The sequence below is a fragment of the Chionomys nivalis genome, chromosome 2 (assembly GCF_950005125.1).
Source record: "Chionomys nivalis chromosome 2, mChiNiv1.1, whole genome shotgun sequence".
Taxonomy (NCBI): Eukaryota; Metazoa; Chordata; class Mammalia; order Rodentia; family Cricetidae; genus Chionomys; species Chionomys nivalis.
Window position 1 is genome coordinate 4,505,634 of NC_080087.1, and position 23,406 is coordinate 4,529,039.

Genomic DNA, 23,406 nt, shown 5'->3' on the forward strand with positions numbered 1-23,406 from the left:
AAGCTTGCGTGGTATCTCTCTCTCAGCTGGGGGATTTGGTTTCTGTTCCCTGCTTGCGCAGAGGACTGTGATCTGCGAGTCTACCTCTAAATAAAGAGCCCTTTCTTATACCCCATTCTAAGCTAAGCTGAAGTCTGAGATAATGTAAGTGGAAGATACATTTTGGAAAAGTTAGGACAGATGCATTTTGGGTGGTGTTTTAATATTTTGTATTTGTTTTTTGAAAGGCATCCCTAAGCTTAAAGGAGAGATGTTTAAGTATTAGTGCTCTCTTATATAATAAATTCCTCCTCCTCCCAGTCAACAGAAACTGACTTTATGGAATTCTTAGTCAAATCCATACTTAGATTTAGGTTTTGGGGACAGAGGCACACATGCACATTTGTGTGGGGGATGTCATGACAATGGAGAAAGGAATGCAATTGGAAGGCACCTGTTAAGAAGGTAAAAAGATAGGGCCTGGAACAATCTCCATCACAGGAGACAGTGTGGAGCAAACCCAGTTTCTCCTCAGAAGCCTGGGATTGCCTTAAGATCAGCAGCTGAAAACAGAGGGAAAGGTCCGTCCATAGTAAGCTTAAGAAAGGATAGCATGCCAGAGAGTAGGAAGGAAAAAGTCTATGAAGCCAAATGAGAATGTCCCACTTGGGACCTACAGTAACTGCCCCCAAAACCACCACCTCTTCTGCAACTCTGGTTTTGTGCTTAACTTCTTTAACAGAATTTCTCTGGGTTGTCTTTTTTCCCCTCTAATTCCTAGCCTTCCTATAACTTTCATTCACTTCAACCTGGTCTCTGAAACCACCACTCTACCAGAATTTCATCAAAAATTCAAGATAGCTGATTATTCCCCAACTGCTAAACTGACCACTCTTTCTGAAATGCTTCTCAAGGCTTCCAATACTTTAAAGTCCCCACTCCCTTCATCTTATTGCCAAAAGTCAGGTGCCTCTAGATGGGGCCTTTCTCTGACCTCTAGTTACACATTACATATAGTCACATATCTTACTATGTGACTATGTAACCTCTAGTTACACATTACATATAGTCACATATCTTACTATGTGACTATGTAACCTCTAGTTACACATTACATATAGTCACACATCTTACTGGCCTCATCAGGTTTCTACCCCACCCTTTCTGCTGTACTGCCACTGTCTGGGGGCTGAGTTCATGGATGCAGGCAGTTGGGCACCATCATTATTCACATTCAGATGAGGAAATGGAGTGCCAGAGGGATTAAATTTTCCTCCAATCACACAGTTAATAACAGTGCTGAGATCTTAATTCTAAATCCGTGTCTTCTCTATAGGTCATATTGTCTCCTAACTCCCGTTTCATTTGCCCTGTTCTCAACCTGAACACACTTCCTGTTTCCAAATTGTTATCCCTTTCCCATTTGAAACATATGGTACTTTATCTCAATTGTCTTGAGACTCTAGAATCATCTAGATTGGACTTTAGGTTAGGCTAGTCTCTGGATATGCTTTGGGGGGGACAAGCTTGATGGATGGATTACGGTGGAAAGACAGCGTCACTGTGGGCAGCACCATACCCTGGGGTAGGATCCTGGACCACACAGAAAGCAAAAGCGAGCTGGGTGCAGTTGTTTCTCTCTCTGCACCAGGTTGGGTGTGATGTGCCTGCTGAGCTGAGCCAGAGAAACCCTTTCTCCCATGATTGCTTTGTCAGAGTTTTTATCACAACAGACAAATCCAATCTCCATGTTACATCTTACCTGTATTTGTCTTTCAAGTTTTATAACATTAAAATCGTGTTTTTAGTTGCAAGTAAGCCCTCCCCCATCTAAGCTGCCCTTAGGTTCAGTGTGCTTGTGTGTTGTTGCTTCAGCTTGAAGCTGCTGATCTGTAGGCAGACATCCTGATCTACAGCACGCCCTTCACTCTACAAATGCAGGCCGAGTCTGGATGTGTGGACTTTATCTTTCATCTGGACACACTGTGCATAATTCAGGTGGGGAGAAAGGTGTCGGTGATCAGGAGCTAGGAGCCACCCATGAGGTCTTGCAGACTCTGGAGTGCTTTGAAAGTGGTGAAAGGGAACTCCTTCTGCTAGATCACCATCACCTTGCAGGTATTCATCTGGTCCTGTACTGTTTTGGAGGCGGGTGGGGAGTGGAGGGGATGGGGATGGGGATCTCTGCCTTTCCTTTGTCCTCTGGACTTGGCCTCCCGTGCTCCTTTCAATGGCAGAGTCCGACTTTCAGATGTCATGGCGAAGTCCAAGAGCTAAATTAGAAATCCTATCCAAAAACCAGGGCTCCCATTTCCAGGCTCTCCCAGTCCTGTGTCCTTCAGGTGCTTACGGGCCCTGCCAGTCTCATCCTATGGTCTTGGCTGTGTGGGTCAGCTAGAGAGCCACTCTGACTTTTCCAGAGGCCACGACGGCCACCGTGCCAAGGTCGCAGCCAAGGCAGATGTAAAACAAAGGAGCCAGGGGCGCTTGGGGACCCTGGGACGTGCAGAGTGGTGGAGAGGTGGGGTGGAGGGGTGGGAAGGATATAGGGTGGGGAAAGGGCGCTGCGGGAGAGGGGTCCCAACGGGGGAGGAGGCGGGGCTGACCCTCCTGGCTGCGGAGATGGGGAAGCCGAGTGGGTAGACCCATGCTGCCTTTATAGGAGGGAGCGTGGACCCTGGTGGAGGAGGGAAGAGCCCCCCGGGTACGCGGACCCCCGACTGAGGGGAGGGGCTGGGGACCCAGGTGGGGGAAGGGGAAGGCGCCGCGGGCTGGGGACCCCCGGCTGACGTGCGGCGGAGGAGGGGAGGGGGCGGGACCGCGGCGGGGCGGGGCGGCGCGGGGCCGCGGCTGACGCGGAGGGCCGGGCCGGGGGCGCAGGGAAGGGGCGGCGGCGAACTCGCCGGGCGGCCGGGACGCCGGGCGGGGCCGGGGCCAGGGCAGCGGCGGGCCAGCGGGGCTCGGGCCGGGCGCGGCGCGCCGGGCGAGGGCGGCCGGGCGGCGGGCCCTGCGGAGGCCGGCGGACGCGCAGCTGCGGCCGGCTGACGTGAGCGGCGTGCGGGGCTCGGCGGGCGGCGCGCTGGCGGCCATGGCGGTGGCGCTGGCGGGCCGCGGGGCGCGCGGCGGCAGGGGCCGGCCCCCGGGCGGGCGGGCGGAGGGGGCGGGGCCGGGGCGCCGGGCGGCCCGCGCGACGGCGGCGGCGGCGGCGGCAGCGGCGGCGGCCGGGACTAAGCGGCGGCGGCGGCGCCGGCGGCGGCGCGGGGCGCTGGGGCTGATGGCAGCGGCCGGGCCCGGGGCGGCGCTGTCCCCGCGGCGGTGCGACAGCGACCCGGCCTCCCCCGGAGCGCAGTCCCCGAAGGTGAGCGGAACGCGCTGCCCAACGGCGGCGGTGGGCCGGGCCGGGCCCGGCTGGGGAGCGGAGGGTCGGGGAGCAACAAGTGAGGCGCACGGTGGGCGCGGACCTAGGGGCGGCCGGCGGGGTGAGAAGTTGTCCGGGAATAGCGGGGGCCGGAGAAGACGGAGATTGTGGCAAAGCCGGGGCGCCCGGGCGGCTCGCCCGCCCGCAGCCTAGGACACTCGGAAAAGTTGCGGCCTTCGCGGAGCTCGGTCCCGACGACGCGGAGCGGGACCCGCGCTCGGTATCCCGAGGTGGCGGACTTTGCCAGCCGCGGTGGCGAGGACCTCTCTGTCCGGGGCCGAAGCCACGTGCCCCGTCCCTTCCCGCGGGGCCCCCGGCTACTTGTCGGTGCCCCTCTCCGGTAGCCCGGCCAGAGCCTCGGTCGTTCCGCTGAGAGGACCCGTAATGAAAGTAGACCTCGCAGTTCCCACCTTTTGCTTCTAAAACTTCTCAGTGTCAACTTCCGTTTTTGTTTCCTTTTCAAATGAATCGTTGTTTTTAACTAAAGGAAATTGTTGGCATATAAAAAGTGTGCTTAAAATGTTCACACATAAAATAGGCACTCCACTGCTTAAAATGAACTGTCTAAAGTATGAAATACGAATAATATACACAGATAAATTTTAAGAAAAAATATTCTTTCCCAACTCTATTTGATTGTTAGTCCTAAGGGGAATAGTTAGTCTGTTTAATTGACTTCAGTTTTGATGACTGAAAAGGAGAATTATTTCTGTGTTCTTCTATTTGGAAAATAATTTTAGTAAGTTCCTAGGTGCTAAGACGAAATGTAAAAACTGACCAGTAATCATAAAACTACTATATATCAGACAGTTATGTGCTAACCCTTGCTCCTAGTGCCATCCACGTTTTACTTAATTTTGATCCTTGCATCAGCCACTTAACTGCAGACAAGGAGAAGCTCGCAACAAGCATTACCACACAGCTGGTGAAGGGCGGTTACCAGTAAGACTCCAGACAGCCCACCTTGGCGTGGTGACCTGTGCTGCCTCTTTATTCTCATTCTCTCTCTCTCTCTCTCTCTCTCTCTCTCTCTCTCTCTCTCTCTCTCTCTCTCTCTCTCTCTCTCTCTCAGGTTTTTATTTAATATATAGTAAGAGTAGCAATGTTAGGAGCTACATTACCTTAAGAAAAATGGGACTTTAGGCCTCAAGTAATATGTAAATAAATTGTTTTAAAACCATTTGATAACTCATCCCCTTAATGAAATAGCCGAACAAGATATATATCATGGATGAGCGTATCACAATGTGCTGAATTTCTACAGTGTAAGAAAGAGAACTCCAGCACAGGTAGGTGGAACCTCGGTAGCTGTACCTGAGATCTTGACGTCTTACAACTTCTCCAGCCGGCTCTGGAGCCCATTCACCTCCTTTTAGATGGATGGGAGTTAGGAGTTAGACTTGTTAGCCCGTGTTCAGTCCTGTGTATCCAGAGTAGTAGTTAGAATATCTTTCTGTGGATCAGTAAGTCGGAGGATGCTGTAGAATTTGTTGATATGTTTTTTCCAGCTCAAATAGGAAGGCTTGCTTTCATTTTAGAGCGGTGTACACCCACCCAGTTGGTAAGAAAGTAAAAGTAGAATATATTTTAAAAATTGTAGTTGAAATTTTTATTTTTGTTTGAATTGAAGGTCAGCTTTTAGTTTTATTCCATTTCTTGCTTACAACAAAGTCTTTGTCCTTTTAATTATTGTAGGAAATTAAGTTTTCTAAAGATACTAGTTAGAAATATGCTTTCTCTTGTTGAGTCTTAGGAGAACTGAAAAGATACATAATCATTTGTTTTTTAACTAGTTCTTTTATTTTCTATTAATTATTTTTTATCTTGTTTCAATGTACAGGATGATAATGAAGATAATTCAAATGATGGGACCCATCCATCTAAAAGGAGGCGAATGGGCTCAGGAGATAGCTCCAGAAGTTGTGAGACTTCAAGTCAGGATCTCAGGTACTGCCCTTGCCACCCCCAGGCAGCAGGAGAAATTGTTAAAAGTTATATTTATGGGCTACAGAGATGGTTCAGCAGTTAGGGGTGCTCGATCCCCTTTCAGAGGGCTAGAGTTTGTTTACTGGAGCCCGCATGGCTGCTCACAGTGGCCCGTGGGCTCCAGAGGATCTGATATCCCATTCTGGCCTGACTCTCTCTCTCACACACACTCACACATACACACACAGACATACACATACATACACACACAGATACACACAGACATACACATACACACTCATACACACATACATACATAAAGCAAAAAATAAAAAGCTCCAAATCTTAAGAAAAAAAAGTCATATAACACCAAAGTAGATCTTGTTCCTGAGAACTGTTTAAAACGTGACGGTAAATTCGTCCATGACGCTCAGCATTGTAACAGTGTTCAAGTGCACACTTCAGTGGTGTTGATTCCGTTCACAGCGTTGTGCAGCTGCACAGTCATCCCTCTCCAAAACTCCAGGGACTCAGAGGGCGCAACCCTCCATACCTCCTGTTCCTCCCCTCTAGCTTCCTGCTCCCAAGAGTGAGCCATACGGTACTTGCCCTGTGGTATCTGGCTTGTCTTTAGCATAATGTCTTCGCGGGTCACCAGTGTTGGAGTTGATGTCAGAGTGTCCTTAAGTCTGAACGGTATTCCCTGATGTTTATCACTACATTTTGTTTATTCACCATAGGCTGGGGTAATCAATGCACAGTGGCATTCAGAATCTGTTTTCAACACCTTGGTGTCTAGCTAGTAGTAGGAAGTTGTATTATGTGGTAATTCTGTATTTTTGAGGACCCTCCATACATTCCCACAGCTGTTGCTCCATTCTGTATTCCCACCAATAATACACAAAACTTCTGATTTCTTCATAACCTTGCAACATTATTTGTGGTTTTTGCTTGTTTGATGTAATCTATGTTATGGCTAGAATGTTTGTTGAATATCTTCTTAGGTGCTTTTTGATTATTTGATTTGTATTTTGGAGAAACATCTGTTTTCCTTCTTTGTCCGTTTCCTTTATCTTTTCTTCTTCTTCTTCTTTTTTTTTTTCAAGACAGGGTCTTACTAGGTAGCTCTGGCTGTCCTGGAACTCACTACGCAGAGGAGGCTGGCCTTAAGGTCAGAGTGCTGAGATTAAAGGCGTGCACCATGAGACCCTGTTGTCAAACCTGGTGCTAGGAAACAATATAAACACTAAATAGTTATAGAAAGGAGCCTCATCTCCTGTCATGTTCACATGCGAAAAGTAGCTCAGAAGGAACCATTCCTAAATATAAAAACTGCCCAGAAAACCCCGAGTTAGCAACAGATATTAGAGATAATGATAAAAACAAAAGATACATAACAGACAACTTAGCATCAAAATCTAATAAGGGAAATAGACCTGTCAGCTGTAGGGAAAGAGGCATAGGATGCCAGAAGACAGACACACAAGCCATATAACTGATAAAGGGATTAATGTGCAGAATACATAGAGAAATCCTATAACAGCAAAAAAGAAATGGAAAGCTGCTTTTTAAAAGAATAAATGCAGGAGCTGGAGAGATGGCTCAAAGGTCAAGAGCAATGGCTCCTCTTCCAGAGGACCCGAGTTCAATTCCCAGCACCCACATGGTGGCTCACAACCATTTGTAATGAGATATGGTGTCCTCTTCTGGCCTGCAGGCATAAATGGAGAACAAGACTTTATATAATAAATCTTAAAAACAAGAATAAATGCAATAAAACACTGTTGCACTTTGCACTTCTGCCTCATATAGAAGTTGGGGATCCAGATGGAGGCAGTCACTGTGCCCTTTGAGATTCAGGATCTCAGTTTTATGCAGTAAACTGGAACTTCCAAAAGAGGTCTGGTTTTTGCTTCTGGGTTTGTAGAGCATAAGAAAGGAATTATAGCTTATTGTTCAGCTCACCGAGAAAGAGGTCCTTGGGATTCTGTTTTCTCAGTTGTTTGTGACTTATTCAGCAATAGACAGGGATCAGAAGTTTCTAAGTTGTACCTCATATGCATGAAGTAATTGTGGTGAATATAAAATAAAAAGACTGGAGAGGTGTTGCTGCCGTGCTTTGGTCTCTAGAAGTTAGGGTTTGGCCACCCTGGAGGTAAGGAGTCTTGTGTCCTTATGGATGTGTGCATGCACGTGTGTTAGGAGTCTTGTGTCCTTATTGTTGTGCCTTTATGTGTGCATGCACGTGTGTTAGGAGTCTGTGTTCTTATTGATGTGTCTTTATGTGTGCATGCACATGTGTTAGGAGTCTGTGTCCTTATTGATGTGTGCATGCACGTGTGTTAGGAGTCTTGTGTCCTTATTGATGTGTGCATGCACATGTGTTAGGAGTCTGTGTTCTTATTGATGTGTGCATGCACACGTGTTAGGAGTCTTGTGTCCTTATTGATGTGCCTTTATGTGTACATGCACATGTGTTAGGAGTCTGTGTTCTTATTGATGTGTGCATGCACATGTGTTAGGAGTCTGTGTTCTTATTGATGTGTGCATGCACACGTGTTAGGAGTCTGTGTTCTTATTGATGTGTCTTTATGTGTGCATGCACATGTGTTAGGAGTCTGTGTCCTTATTGATGTGTGCATGCACGTGTGTTAGGAGTCTTGTGTCCTTATTGATGTGTGCATGCACATGTGTTAGGAGTCTGTGTTCTTATTGATGTGTGCATGCACACGTGTTAGGAGTCTTGTGTCCTTATTGATGTGCCTTTATGTGTACATGCACATGTGTTAGGAGTCTGTGTTCTTATTGATGTGTGCATGCACATGTGTTAGGAGTCTGTGTTCTTATTGATGTGTGCATGCACACGTGTTAGGAGTCTGTGTTCTTATTGATGTGTCTTTATGTGTGCATGCACATGTGTTAGGAGTCTTGTGTCCTTATTGATGTGTGCATGCACATGTGTTAGGAGTCTTGTGTCCTTATTGATGTGTCTTTATGTGTGCATGCATGTGTGTTAGGAGTCTGTGTTCTTATTGATGTGTGCATGCACACGTGTTAAGAGTCTGCGTTCTTATTGATGTGTCTTTATGTGTGCATGCACGTGTATGTACCTGCAGAGACCAGAAGATCACACAGATCTCTGGGAGTTGGAGTCCTAGGTGGCTGTGAGCTGCCTGATGTGCGACTGGGAACTGGACCTCGGCTTTTGCAAGAGCCGCGAGTGCTCTTAACAACTGCGCCTTCTTTCTAGCCTCAGATTCTTGGCATGAATAGAAATTGCCACTTTCAGTGAACTTTTTTATGTGAAGTTTTGTATCATTTTTAATAATTTTGTAATTTTCTTGATAAGTATAGCAGTAATAAAGATAAATTTCAATCCTTCAAATTGTTTTGAAAATAATCTGAATTATAAATATGATTAAAATATAATGCCACATGTAAGGCTTAATATGTGTTTATGTCTCAGCTTTAGTTACTACCCAGCAGAAAACTTAATAGAGTACAAATGGCCACCTGATGAGACAGGAGAGTACTATATGCTTCAGGAGCAAGTCAGCGAATATCTGGGTGTGACCTCCTTCAAGCGGAAATATCCAGGTACTTCAGGCTTGGTGTGTATGACGGGTGACATCTGACTTCTGACAAGACAGGGCGTTCATTCCAGTCTTGAGTATGATTTCTATTTTATATACTTAAAAAGCAAGTATACTTGCTGAATTTAATTTACATAGCACTCAGCAGCTCAGACTCTATAGTTAGTATGTATTTAGTTCCACCAAGTTAAGGGCAGAATAAGTACTGAGATTAGAGGTGTGTGCCACCATACCTAAATACTTGAGGTTAGTTTTGGAAAAAAAAATCACTTTATAGCCAAGGTTTTTGATTGTTACTGTTCTGACCTCAAGGATAGTTAGCTCTAAGCCATACCTGAATTATAGGGAGACATGCGTGATTAAATGCATACTTTACTTTGGATTATTTTAGTTTTAGTTTTCCAATGTTTATTTCTATAATTTGTAAGAATTTTTTCGTGTGGTTACCTCAATATTAATGATACTTAGAATATGCAGTAAGAAATGTATTTTAAAATAGTTTTTAAATTTTTAAAAGTTTTCTGATGTATAGTTTTAGTTTTTAACATTCCTTTTGTTCTGATTTTGGAGATTTAGAGCGACGAGATTTATCTCACAAGGAGAAACTCTACCTGAGAGAATTAAACGTCATTACGGAGACACAGTGTACACTAGGTAATCAGCTGGTGTGTCCTTTGTGCTGGGCATTGAAGCTGATGCTAGACAACTGTCACGTGACCTAAAGTGTTTGCACAGTTAACAAAATAGAGTATTTAAATGCTAAGTTGTTGACATGAATAAAACTTAGGTTTGTATCTAAGTGGAGACCTTTATCTTTCTGTCGTGCTGGGGTTGAACCCATAGATCCTTACTTTTTAAAAGACGAATCTTGTTAAATTTTCAGTGTTAAATTTATCACAGCAGTGGGCAGAATCTGACGCTGCACGTTGTGAAAGTTACATAGCTGTGTAGACTGGCGAGTATGAAGTGTGATTGATTGTATTTCTGATACAGATTTGGAGACTAGGAAATATATATTGAGAAATAATTATTTTATATATCCTTGTATTAGTGAATTATACCATTTTTATACATTATAATTATATCATTATTTCACAGTTATTTCTAAGTATATTCTTATAATTTACATAAAATTTAAAAGAAACCCAATTTGGTTGAAAAATTGATTTCTTTGTCTTTACAAGGTAACCTTTAGTTTTGATTGCTTGACTTTATATAAAGAGTAATTTTTCTCGGATTATTGTATTTTTTTTTTGATGTAGAATAGTTTGAAAGAGAAACAGTTTTGAAACAGTACTTGTGTCGACTTGTCCTTAAAAAATTTTCTTTACTTTTTGGGGGTGTTCTAAAATAGGTTTAACAGCATTGCGCAGTGATGAAGTGATTGATCTAATGATTAAAGAATATCCAGCTAAACATGCTGAATATTCTGTTATTCTACAAGAAAAGGAACGTCAGAGAATTACAGACCATTATAAAGAGTATTCTGTAAGTGATTTGAGGTTACTGACATCTGTTTTAGGGAGTGGGGAAACAATATTTTTATAAAATTATGATTCTAACTGTAATGTTTTTCCTTCAGCAAATGCAACAACAGAATACTCAGAAAGTCGAAGCCAGCAAAGTGCCTGAGTACATTAAGAAAGCTGCCAAGAAAGCAGCTGAATTCAACAGCAACTTAAACCGGGAACGCATGGAAGAGAGAAGAGCATATTTTGACTTACAGACGCATGTAGGGTGACCCAGTTCAGTCGCACCTGGGGCTCCTTGGTTGTTACTGCAGAGTGGTCTTCACTTCTTTATGATTATTATCATTTATTATTATGGTGCTAGCTGAGTTTCTTTTCTCACAGAAGTTAAGACACCATTTTAATGTTGTATTGAGTAATGCTATTTGCCTGCCCTCTTTCCCTCCCTCCTGCCTGAAATCTCTTTGCTTTATGATTGAGAATTTACTGAGCAAGACTAACAGTAGCTATGTATCCTAATTCCTGTGTCCCAAGAGTGGTCGAGCAGCATAATGTGCTTGTCTCTGGTTTTGATGGGAGTCCTGTGACGTTAGACCAGTATCCCCACAATTCATGGAATGAGCAGTTGAGTTATAGAGAGGTTTCCAACTCTGTGAAAGAGTGTGGTGAGCCAGACATAGCACCTTCCCTCAGAGTCTGCGTGCCTGGTGCGTGACAGCCAGAAAGCCCAGCATCCCTGATAGGTGTTACTTAAATTGCTAGCTCGTCTGTGGGATGGGGACATAGATATAGTGAACACATGGCTCCCAGGTTGGGATCAGTTTTCATGTTTCCTGATGTTAACACAGGTTATCCAAGTGCCTCAAGGAAAGTACAAAGTGCTGCCCACAGACCGGACAAAGGTCAGTTCTTACCCAGTGGCGCTCATCCCCGGACAGTTCCAGGAGTACTATAAGAGGTATTCAGTACTTCAGTTACATTTGGTTTCAGAGCCTCCTAAATGTGTAGGATTTGTGTCTGCATTTATCTTGGGTTCTGTGTAAAGAACACCATTCTATCTGAAATGGAAGACCTGCTGATGAAGTCTGGAGTGCCCATGGCTCTTCCTGCCCTGACTGCATTTGTCACAGACAAGTACCTGAGGTCCTGTAGCTTCTTGGTACTCAGAGTATGGCATGTAGCCCAGTAGTTTGGTATTATTGGGAAGCTTTTGAAATCAGAGTCTCAGGTAGGTTCAGCTTCAGATTCCTCTCCAGTCTTCACTTAAGTGGTGCTCACAAAATGCAGGGCAGAGTGGGGTGTGTAATAGACTGGACAGTAACAGGAGCAGCAGAGCAGGTGCAGGGCAGCCATGGGCCGCCCTCCTCTAAGACGCTTATTTCCTGTCTCATCCTAAACATAGCCAGAGTTAAAGACCCTCTGCTTTGTTCCAGCAGACGACTTCGGTGTTCTGCAGAGCATGGACTGGACTTGCCGTTCCATAGTCTGAACTGTGCAAAATTTTAACTGGATTTTTTTTCTTTTTAATCTGGAAGTTACTAAAAATCTGGTGGTGTTCTGTCACTCTCTTGGTTCTGTCGTGGTGAAGTAGCTAGCTCTCTTGAGGCCAGGAGGGCTGTGTGGTACCAGACCTGGAGACCTGTAAATGCTGTGCATTTGATGGAAATGTTAGTCATGCTGTCAGTCTCCTGCGTGTAAGGACGCAGAGCAGACACGGCACAGCTCGGGCAGGGTGTGAACACGACTGTGAGGTGACGGGCTGTCCGGGTCACTCCTGCCTGTTGACATGTTAGACATTATTCATTTATTTATTACTTTTTCTTGTTTTGAGGGTAAAGGGAAAGACAGTACGTTTAGATAGGATCAACTGCATGATCGGTCGGGAAAACGTGCAAATCTCTACAATTTATCACTTCCCCACCTGATGACCAAAATGAAAATATTCTCCCTCTGCATTTTGTCAGGTCTTTGTGAGTGAGGCGCTTAAGGTCAATTTCACAGCTTAAAAGGGTGGTGTTTTTTTTTTCTTATGTAACATTAAAGGAAAAATGAAAGCGATCTTTCTAAATTTAGGTACTCACCAGATGAGCTCCGGTACTTGCCGTTAAACACAGCCCTGTATGAGCCGCCCCTGGACCCAGAGCTTCCGGCACTAGATAGTGACGGTGATTCAGATGATGGCGAAGATGGTCGAGGGGATGAAAAGCGGAAAAATAAAGGCACCTCGGTAGGACTGTGCACCTTAGCAGGTGTTCTTTGATAACTTGCTGACTGCATTCCTGGATGTGAGGTTGAACTCTCTTACCATACTGCTTTGAACAGGACAACTGCATGCATTTCTACATTTCACCATGAATATTTATTGTCTGTTGACGTAAGCAGGTTGTGCATTGCTTTTTAAGGCATGTTTTGTATTGAAAACCTTCTATTTTGAGCAAGATAGGCAGAACATTAATATTCTTATATCCATCTTGCTGCTTATGTAGATTAAAATACTGAACAAAATATGCTGATCTTCTGCCGTAGAGAAATGTACATTTCCTGGGCTGTGCCAGCACATTGCTCCTTTTGCTTTCTGAGGCTTCCGTAGGAAAACATTAGCTTACTAATATGTTGTATTGTGTATTTTGTTTTTCTCCATGCCTTTTTTTGCCCTGAGGCGGGTCAGGGCTGTGACTCTGTCCACATGGCAGCCAGCCCAAATATGTGCCAGCATTGAGCATTGTGTTTGTCTACGACAGCTTCTGACACACACTCAATCCTGTGTAGTACGTGAAACAAGGTCTTATCCAAGTCCTGTCCTGGAAAGGAACTGTGGAAGTTAGGAATGACAAACCCAGTTTTATCACACCGTTCTGAGGAATGTAAATTAATCTCATATTTGAGGAAAGCATTTTGACAGTATAACCAGATTTTTTTTCCCCACAGATTTTGACCTGGAAATTTGCTAACAATTGATTCTAAGGACTTCATTAGATATTAGCAAAATTTGAAAATAGAGGGAAAAAAGAGTTGATTTTAGTGTTAGAGAAATTAGAAATAAATTTTTATCCACAGTGGTGATACATTTACACAAAAGAAATGCAGTTCAAAGGATATGAGAAAAATGCATGTAGTACTTTATCAACAAGACAAAAGCACATTAGCACATATGTGATCCACATTCATACAGTCTATGTGATTGTGTGTACACATTGGTCATATGTACACTGGTGCATACAGCATGATCACATGTGCACACACATGCAGTATAATCCACTTTTGTGGATTACACTGTCAGGGTGAAAGCACATTCTGAGGATCTAGAGTATATGCGTGAGAGCCTGGGCTTCTGCAGAACCTATTGCACCGAGAAGCCAGAGAGGAGACGTCAGCACATGGTCAGCCATTGCGGGCATTTATCAGGTGGTTATGGCAGCTTGATTTTTCCCTTCGGTTTTCACATTTATATGTGAATATAAAGTTGGTATAAAACTTTAAATTATAAAATGAATTAAATGAACTGATACTGAGGTCTTATCCTTGGAACAAATAAAATATGTCATACTATTGTAGGTAGGGACATGGCCTTGCATCTTTACAGGGTGAACATGGTTATGTATTTGAAGGACTTTCATAGTGACTTCTGTCACTCAGAGGAGAAATAAGTATTTTATAAATATAAATACACAGTACATCCTGTGGCATGAAAAATATTGAAGCTGTATAACATAGTAGTTGAAGTCAGTAATTCCACTTTTGTTGACTTAAATCAGAAAACATAGGATACTTGCTAATAGAAATACCGTGGCCTTTTAAAAACTCTATTAGAAATAAATTTCTTAGAATCATCCTTATATTTTTCATTGGATAAAACTTCAAAAAATGTTTTCTGTCATTTAAACAATTGAGACTTGGTGGGTGGTGGTGGCCCACGCCTTTAATCCCATCCAATACAGGAGGCGAGACAGGCGAGTTCGAGGCCAGCCTGGTCTACAGAGTGAGTACCAGGACAGCCAGAACTACACAGTGAAACCCTGTTTTGAAACAAACAAAAACCTGAGACTCAACTTGGTCTTAATTCCAAGGAACCTTTGTTTTTACTTGTTTTGCTACAGGACAGCTCCTCAGGCAATGTGTCTGAAGGGGACAGCCCCCCTGACAGCCAGGAGGACGCCTTCCAGGGAAGACAGAAATCAAAAGACAAAGTGGCCACTCCAAGAAAAGATGGCTCCAAACGCTCTGTACTGTCCAAGTCAGTTCCTGGGTACAAGGTAGAAGAAAAAAGCCCCTGACTCAGCCTCTTCCGTTAGCTCTGAGCTGAGGAGCTGAGCTCGCTGAGCTCGCTCCGTCCCTGTGCTGCGCACCTGCCCACTGCTTTCCTTCCCTGGTGGCTTTCTTGTCAGTTTCGGTTATGGTATGGCTTCTCTTTCCTGTATATGAACAAATTATAGGTCTTCATCCCCTTTTAAGTAATAGCCAGGCGAATATGAGTTTTTAAAACATTGTTTCAAGGAAGAACTTGATTTTTTTTTTTTTTTGAGGACAGGGCATAATTGTCTAGAATGTTAGCTATCCGAGCAGTTGGTAAAGCTAAGCTTGGTGAGCTGTGAAGTAGGAGTGGAGCTCAGGTGGTGTTTCTGTAGTGCCTTCACTGAGAAGGTCTGGGCTTTCTTAAGGACTGTTGGTCCAGTTGCCAAATTTCTGCCAACCATGAAGCCTGTTACTTACATCATGCTTTTGTGGAACCTCTGGCAGATAGTGGGGTACCATGGTCGACAAGGACGAAAGCCTAGTTTGTGGATCTGATTATTCTGAGTAAGGTCCTGGAGGGTCAGAAGCTCTGGTGTTTTTAGTGTTTCTTTTCTGTCTACCTCTCCTTCAGAAGGTTGGGTGAGGGGAGCAGCTGTAGTGGGCAGAGGGTGTGAGCGTAGGAGGAATGGACTTAGTGGTCAGCTGTATGACGTGGATGGCGCTGCCCAGCTTACAGTTCTGGTCCTGGTGTGCTGGACTGTACGTGTTAGCATTGGAACCATAGCATGTGGCACAGAAAACAAGCAGAAGTGAGCTGTGAGCCATTTTCCTCAGCCTCACTGGAACACTTGCTGACAGTACATCATTAATATAATGTTCCATAAGCTATTAGAAATGCCCATGTATGGTCCACTTAAAGCCACATGCTTTTGTGTATTGCCAGCAGATTGTATTTTTTTTTTATACATTATAGCTTATCTATGCTTTGTAAACTAAAGATTTCAGTTACTGCTTAATAATTGAAACCAAACAAACTCCAAAGATGACATTTTAGAAACAGCCTGCAGGGGCTAATATGTGTCACAGTCTTACAGCTCCCAGGGCTGAGGAAGCTGTTTGATCATGCATTATAAAATAGAGAATATTGACATAGACATATAATACAGGCTACCAATGAAGAACTATCCATATCATCACTGATCTAGTGAATGAATCATATAGATTAATCTTAGTTAGTAGTACTCAAGGGAGCTGCATATGCAAAATAAACATTTTATAATCTGTAAACATTTTTAGTAACTAAAAATGTTTCAGGTATTTCAAAGATAGGAACAGTCAATATATAGATATTATATATTAATGTGAACATGATTATTAAAAGTTAACCTCTCTATGAAAAGTATTAATGAGCCAAGATGTGCCTAAATATTAGGGTACTTCAAGCTGACACTCAGACATAGATACACACAAACACACATGATCATGTATGTGATTTACTAAGATGGACTAGTGCTTGCCCTTAACTTGTAGGACAGTATTACTTAGGTTACATTAACCTGAAATTAAAGTGTAATTGTTAGGCTTCCAGCCTACACACACATAATTAAAATCTATACTATGTTAGTGCTACCATGAAAGTTTCAACTTATTTTGCTATTTTCAACAAGAGAAGTAAGTATACATGAGCCTTTTATTTGAGATGCTGAGGGCTGTCGGCTGAAGAAAACTAAAAGGTTGTTGCAATTGTTTGAAAGAGATCAGAGGATCTCATAAGAGGCAGAGGGTCTTTCCCCATGATCTTCAAGGGATTTTGCACCTTCCCTCTCCCCCTCAGTGCTGTCTTTAGACTGTCTGTGAGGCCCTGGATGCAGGCTCTCTGACGTGTTAGAGCCTGGGTGCTGACCTGTAGCATCACCGTAGACAACCCTGCAGTGCTGTCCCTCTCCCTCTTCGGCTGCTGTCCCTCCTCCGTCACCTTCTTTCTTCATCCTTCTTCCCCGCTCCCATTCTTTCTGTCTTTTCCCATATTTTCTTTTCAACAAGATGAAGATTTTTGGGTAAGAAAAAATTTTTTAAATTGTTTAACAAAACATTATGTATAATTTTAAAGGTAAACCTTGAATTTTCTTAGTGTCTCTCTTGTTGTAGGCATTACATGTATTTTAGTGACTGTAGAACTTGAATTGCTCTAGAATGTGAATAACTAGATTTGTGTTTTATTCTTTTTGAGTTGCTTTGTAAAGAGTCTCCTATGAGGAATTCTCTTTTCACAATTGAATATTGTGTAGTTTCTTCCCTGACTTTAGTGAAAGAAATGAGAGTACTTCCTACGCCAGTGTCTAACTGAACACAGTACCCAGTAAGTTTATCTTTTACATTTAGTGCAGGTTGTTGAAAGTTCTGCTGCACATTATGGCAGTTAAGATGCAGCATTAGAACTGAACTCCTGGACGCAGGGAAACCATGTACTTAGGATGAAGCAAGAACAGCAGAGTAACTAACTGCTGCCAGTGTGGGAGAGCAGGGGTAGAAGACACAGAGGAGATGGAGCGTAGTCACTGGGGACATCTTATATGTGTGTTTAACTTCATGATATTTATTATTTTGTAGAGACATTTGTGATTGTTTAGATATTGTTTTATTATATTTATGTATAAGGTTGACTTTTTAAAAAATAAATAAGCCAAAAATTGTTTTTGAATGCCTCTGTCATCTTTTGCCAAGAAAATATTAAAAGTAAAAACAAATTATTTAGGTCTGACAAGATATACAAGTGGCAGTGAAGCATTTAAAGTGATACTGCTTTGTGAAAGTGAGTTTAGATGTCTGTGGTACAGTAATTTAGAAAAGAAACAATTTGACTGTTAGACTATTACCCTGTTATCCTTGCCCCTCCCCTTTTTACCATTACTGATGCGCACCTGTATGTAGTCCATGTGAGTACCACGTGGAGGTCAGGCTTGTGATGCTCAGAGAGCCCTTCTTTGCCTATGCCCTTCCTTTCCCTGGCATTTTAGGTTTAGGAAACCCCTTATTCTTTATCCTACACATGTTTAAAGCCCTAATAATGTGTATGTCTTTAATCTGAAAGATAATACTCAAAATATGCTTTGTCTATTTCCTAGACCCTAACTTTCCTTGTCTGGAAGCACTTTTTGTGCTTGACGTGTTGCAGTGAAGTGAATGCTGCTCTCCTAACTTTTTAGACATGGAACAGGATTTGCATACAACTCAGATTTCTAAAGACATTTATGCACAACAGTGGATGAATGAGAAATCTTTCAATTAAAATGTTAAAATATTGGTTTTTTTAACTTAGATTTTTTTAGGTTCAGTTTGTATCTCTGGAAAAATATCAGACTTTGAAATAAAGTGAATATATAAGTTGCTTAAAACTTAGGCTTAGCTTTTATGTGTGGTCATTTGGCACATGGATTTTCTTTACCACTTATTAGTGGCATTTGACATCCTATTTCATTTTTCCTTCCTGATGCTTTGTGCACAGGGAGCACAGAGCTCCAAGTTCATGCTGTGTTATGGGGTGCGGCCTAGGTTTCCATAGGGGGTTTATGTTCTGATTTATTTCCAGTTATAAGGTTCTCATTATCAAATTACCAAAAGTAAAGGTAATAACAGAATCCCTTTTGAAACCATAGTGAGTTCTTCTGGCATGAATTTATAGCCCTCTTCTACCCTTCCAGCCAAAGGTCATTCCAAATGCTCTATGTGGAATTTGTCTGAAGGGTAAGGAGTCCAACAAGAAAGGAAAGGCTGAATCACTTATACACTGCTCCCAGTGTGATAACAGTGGTAAGTAGAGATGTCTCCTTAAGATTTTAACCTCCCCCTGCGTGTCGCCTCAGAAACTAGGGTTCATAGTTGTCAGCCAGGCATCCACCAAAGAACCAACAAATGGACCCATGTGTCCTGTGCCTTGATTTTGATGTTTATGGTGACAGTAATCAAGACAGCCATTCTTGGGAAATAATATTTTATATGCATTAAGTTAAAAGTTTTATTGTGAAATGCTATTAATGTTGGTTTTGATTTAGGCCACCCTTCTTGCTTGGATATGACCATGGAGCTTGTTTCTATGATTAAGACCTACCCATGGCAGTGTATGGAATGTAAGACATGCATTATATGTGGACAGCCCCACCACGAAGAAGAAATGATGTTCTGTGATGTGTGTGACAGAGGTTATCATACTTTTTGTGTGGGCCTTGGTGCTATTCCATCAGGTAAAGATGTGTGTTGAAGATCTCCCAGCACTTTTTTTTAAGGCTGCATAAGTGTTCCAATTGTGATCAAGTCGTTATTGTCCATGTCACAGCTACCTGACTTCCATCCTTAGTGCAACCAAAGAAGAAATGAAATAGAGTGCTTAGGTTATGTCTGCAAATATTGTCTGGGGATAGAAAGAGCTGGTGTTTTCTACTAAAATTGCTAAAGTAACACCCAGTTTGTTCCAATGCTTTGATTTTATTTTTAAAGGTCATCTATTTAGAAACTTAACAAAGTGGCTGTTATGCCTTTATATACTAAGACATCTTTCTATAAAGGAGGCAGCATGACAATTCCAGATAATTTTAGGATGGACACAGAAATCACAGTAATTCTATTGAAATATTATACAGATAATTGTGCGATTTTAAGAACTTAGTTGCATAGTTAACACTGTATAGTACTCTAAGTTTCCTGGAATTCCATCACTTAAGGTTCTGTAGTAATTCAGCTCAAGTGTGTGGTAGAGGTGCTGGCTTTAAAGTGCCATGGAGAGAACCGTGAGAATAGTGGAGAAGAGGTCATGGAAGGCAGACTCATTGGCAGGTTCTACATTAGGACATGTGCTGCTGAAGTTTTAAGAGCATGATGGTATCTGAATTTTAGGAAGGATTACAGTGTATCTTTTTAAAGGTACAAATGATTGTTTTGTGCCCTCCGTGCACTAAATCCTACACTGATTAGGGCTGTTTCTGTTTTCTTCCTTGTTTAAGGAGCTCAGCACTCCCTCCCCCACTGAAAAGTCCCAGAGTTATCACTATGGATAGATAGCTCAGGAATGAGTTTAGGTGGATTGTACTCAGTCCTATAAAAATAAAATTCCACTCTATATTAACTAACAATTTTTCTCCTAGGTCGCTGGATTTGTGACTGTTGTCAGCGAGCTCCCCCAACACCCAGGAAAGTGGGCAGAAGGGGAAAAAACAGCAAAGAGGGCTAAAAAATAGGTTTTTGACCCTCATGTTTGGGATATTTGGTGCCAATTTATTTACATTTTCATTTTTATGCCAATAAAGAATTTTTTTTGAAATTAACTATGACCTTAAACATCTTCAAGTTGATTTATTTCATCATTAGCAACTCCTATCCTTGAAAGAAAGTCAAGAGAAATGGCTCATTTCCCCATATTTTAATCTCTTTTGTGCTGTCTTTTTCCGGAGATCAGCAGAAAAATGTATCAACTTAATTTGAAATACTTCTTGAGTCAAAGTTACCGTCTGCTATGACTGTCCTGCGTAGGTAGTATCAAGGTTACTCCTGTCAGCCCAAGACCTGGTCCAACTGGATCCGGGACGGTCATCAGCTGGCACAGCAACAGTCTGCAGAGGCCTTGGTATCAGGTACCCTGTCCCTCCTGTGCACAGAGGCTGTTATCACATTCCCGACCTGGCTTTAGGACCTCATTAAAGCTCCAAGTGCTGGACTTCATTTAGAATGTCTATAGAATAAATTCTACAGCCTTTTAATCTCATCTGCACTAGCACAAAAGTTTAATCTGATTTATACAGCCTGTTACTGCAGGGATCATTTTACTCACCTGACTAACCAAAATGTATTTAAACATTTTATTGAGCAGACTCCTTTTGTAGAAATTTTAATCTATAAAATATTGTGCTTGCTGCTTTTCCTGCTTGGGGAGTAAACTGAGGTAACAAAACCGTATGGCTTTATTTTTCCATCCTAATCTAGAAAAAACCAAAATTTCACCAGGTCAAGTAACAAGGTCCGCGGCAAACCAGTCGATCCGTGCAAATAAAGGTTCAGAAGAGAATTTCCAGCACCAATTTCAAAATGCTAATCAGTATCGTCCAGAGGACCGATTCCTCCTCTTGGGCTGCCTCCTCTGGAGCATAAGCTTGGTTCTGACTGGCTCCTGTGGGGTCAGCAGAATAGGCAGCCTCTCCAAATGGGTACTGATCCACAGTTCTGTCAGAGTACACCCTCATCTCAAAGTCGCTTTCATGGTGTGAGGGGTGTCCATAAATTCCTATCCCCACTGGGCGCTGGAAGTGCGCCGGTATAGAGACCACATCCTGGCCGCAAGTGACCGACTGCAGCTCATAGTCGTCAAAGCTTGGGTGCAGAGTGGTGTCGGACACGTACAGGTCCGCATCCCCTCTGAGGCTCTGCATCCTGAGAATAATTTTACCCTCGTGGTTCAACCGCAAGTAGCTGTAATTCCCGGCTCCTATCTGGCCTTGGACCACGTGCAGAAGGAGCCACTCCTCCGGGACGTCGTCCTCTTCCAAGCATTTTACCAGGGTCACTACCTGGGACGCCAGGATCATCAACAGGGCGCACCTCCAGGGAGCAGCCATCGCCGAGACACTCAACTCGGGGACTCCCTCATCTGCAGCCGCTGTGCTGGGAAGGCGCGGGTGACAGGCTTGACCGGGAGTGCTCGTCCAGGTGACCAAGATGCATGCAGCTGGGTCCCGGGCACCGAGTGGGGAAGGGGGTGGAGAGAAGGGGTAAAGAGTAGGGAACGGCAGAAAGGGGAGGAGGAGGCGGGGTGGGAAGAGAGGGGCAGTAGGACAGGGCCCTGGGGGCGCAGGTGTCTGGAGAGGAGCGGGGTTGCCGACCCCGGACTCACCGCCACGCCCCGCAGGCCACGCAGCACCCGCAGCATCCGGCCTCAACCTGGAACTCGCCCCAGCAGGCGGAAGAGAAGCCGTGCCCGGAAGTGTGGTACGCCAGAAGCGAGGACTTTCGGGAACGGACTCTGGCCTACGGACCGGAAATGAGGCAACGCCATGCTCTCGCGAGAGTAGAGAGGAGGCGCGTAGCGTCAAGGGTCCGCTTTCTCGTAACCATAGTGATGCGAAGACGCTAGCGGCCAGTTCCGGAGACGGTGGGGGAGGCGGTCGGAGGCCGCGGCGTGGCGTTGGCGCGTGTGTCCGCGACGTCTTCCGGCGACAGGCTCCTGAGAGGGGACGGTCCGAGAGCCCACTCCGGTACGACGGAGGACGGAGACGCGCGCTGGCGGGCGGGCGTCCCTGATGGCGCCGCCCAGCCTCCTCTCCCACGGGCCGCGCGTGGGGGCGGGGATGGGGCGGGAACGCGCGCCAGCCCGGACTGCGCACGCGCCAAGCCGTCGGCCTCTCTGCGCAGCCGCCAGAGGGCACTCGCTGAGCCCGGAATACTGTAGCCCTCGGGAGTGCAGGCAGCACCGGGAGAGATACTTTTGGACTTGTCTTAAACCATGGCAGAAGGAAAAAAATTGTATTTCCGCGTGAGAACTATTAGTAAGAATGATTTTTTCTGAGTCCACTCCAGTTTATATAACAGCACACTGTAGACTTTGTGTGTTTATTTATTATGTATACATTGTTCTGTCACAACAGAAGAGGGCGCCAGACTTCATCACGGATGGTTGTGAGCCACCATGTTTGCTGGGAATTGTTCTCAGGACCTCTGGTAGAGCAGCCAGTGCTCTCGACCTCTGAGCCATCTCTTCAGCCCCACACCAGAGACTTAACCGAGTGTCAGAAACAATTGCTTGTTATCCCCCACCCCTTCTTCAGATCATATTTACTGTTTGGAGAGTCTCCCTAGTTTATAAATGTTTGGCTTCAGTACTGGAAAGTCAAATAGTTCTTGGGACGCCTTTACAAGTGCACCAAAACTGCTCCAGGAGGCGCCACCCTCACCACCAGCTTGCCTATGGCCCCTCTGAGCCTTAAGACCATCACCTTGAACGAGAGGGTTTCACATAGAAATTTTGTAGGGGACACATTCAAACAAGAACATTATGTAATATTCTATGGTGGCGCGAAAGTTCAAAATTAGGCTTGAAAATTGTACTTTGTATCGTAGGCCAACAAAAGCAGGGTACTAGTTATTTTTTAGATTAAGAAAATAAAACACTCTTAAGTATAAAGATAGGAACTTCGGGCACATTTAATAATTTATAAAAGAACTGAAGCCTTAGTAAATCCAGGTGTCATTTTGATGCATTCTTTACCTCTGTTAACTGTAGTTAATAGATATAGTGTCGTCCTCAAGGCCTAGGTCTGTCGAGAACCTGTGTTGGAAACCAACTCTCTTTCTAGCTAATGCGGAGATTTTCATCTTTCGTTGTGAGTAAAGCTTCTGGTGTTTGGTGATGCTGCCGTTTTCTCTGGGAGCCCATTTGCTGTTGAATTGCCCGAATGTATTTTCCAAACTCAAGAATGAAGTGACCTGATTCTACCACTGTAGCTACTGAGAAACATTTTTAATATTATATAATTAGAAGGAAACAATTTTTTTCAAAGAATACGCAGATAGAATGAACCAGTTTCAACAGTGATGGTCCTTGGGCAATAGAGAATCATCGCATGTTTTTATTTCTGTGTTATATACAGCTCCTAGTCGATCTGAGATGACTGTTCTTGTTTACTGATTTAGCCTTAAAGCCAAGTTGTCTCTTATCTGTCTCTCATCATTACATTTCTTGAATTGCTTCCCAGCTCTTACATACACTGTAATCTTACTAGAAAAATAAACACAGTCTTTCTTAGCC

General features: G+C 43.8%; 3 protein-coding genes across 4 annotated transcripts; 1 reads left to right on the forward strand and 2 right to left on the reverse strand.

Annotated features, from left to right (window-relative positions):
• Positions 1-2,373: 2,373 nt before the first annotated feature.
• Positions 2,374-3,069, reverse strand: LOC130863504 (proline-rich protein 2-like). Its single transcript, XM_057753548.1, has one exon. The coding sequence runs from the start codon at positions 3,067-3,069 to the stop codon at positions 2,374-2,376; it is 696 nt and encodes a 231-aa protein (XP_057609531.1).
• Positions 3,070-3,151: 82 nt separating this feature from the next.
• Positions 3,152-19,969, forward strand: Phf10 (PHD finger protein 10). Of its 2 annotated transcripts, none has more exons than XM_057755202.1 (12): positions 3,152-3,337; positions 5,238-5,344; positions 8,790-8,920; positions 9,493-9,570; positions 10,271-10,404; positions 10,499-10,648; positions 11,234-11,343; positions 12,459-12,612; positions 14,483-14,638; positions 18,320-18,428; positions 18,671-18,859; positions 19,757-19,969. In XM_057755202.1, exons 1-12 carry the CDS (start codon positions 3,254-3,256, stop codon positions 19,840-19,842), a joined length of 1,488 nt encoding a protein of 495 aa, XP_057611185.1. In that variant the 5' UTR covers positions 3,152-3,253; the 3' UTR covers positions 19,843-19,969. The 2 variants fall into 2 exon arrangements, with proteins under 2 accessions (XP_057611185.1, XP_057611176.1); XM_057755193.1 differs by having other exon boundaries at positions 9,487-9,570; positions 19,757-19,968.
• Positions 19,090-21,898, reverse strand: C2H6orf120 (chromosome 2 C6orf120 homolog). Its single transcript, XM_057755215.1, has 2 exons — positions 21,496-21,898; positions 19,090-21,330 (listed from the first exon to the last, which is right to left on the reverse strand). The coding sequence occupies exon 2, from the start codon at positions 21,218-21,220 to the stop codon at positions 20,663-20,665; it is 558 nt and encodes a 185-aa protein (XP_057611198.1). The 5' UTR covers positions 21,221-21,330; positions 21,496-21,898; the 3' UTR covers positions 19,090-20,662.
• Positions 21,899-23,406: the final 1,508 nt, after the last annotated feature.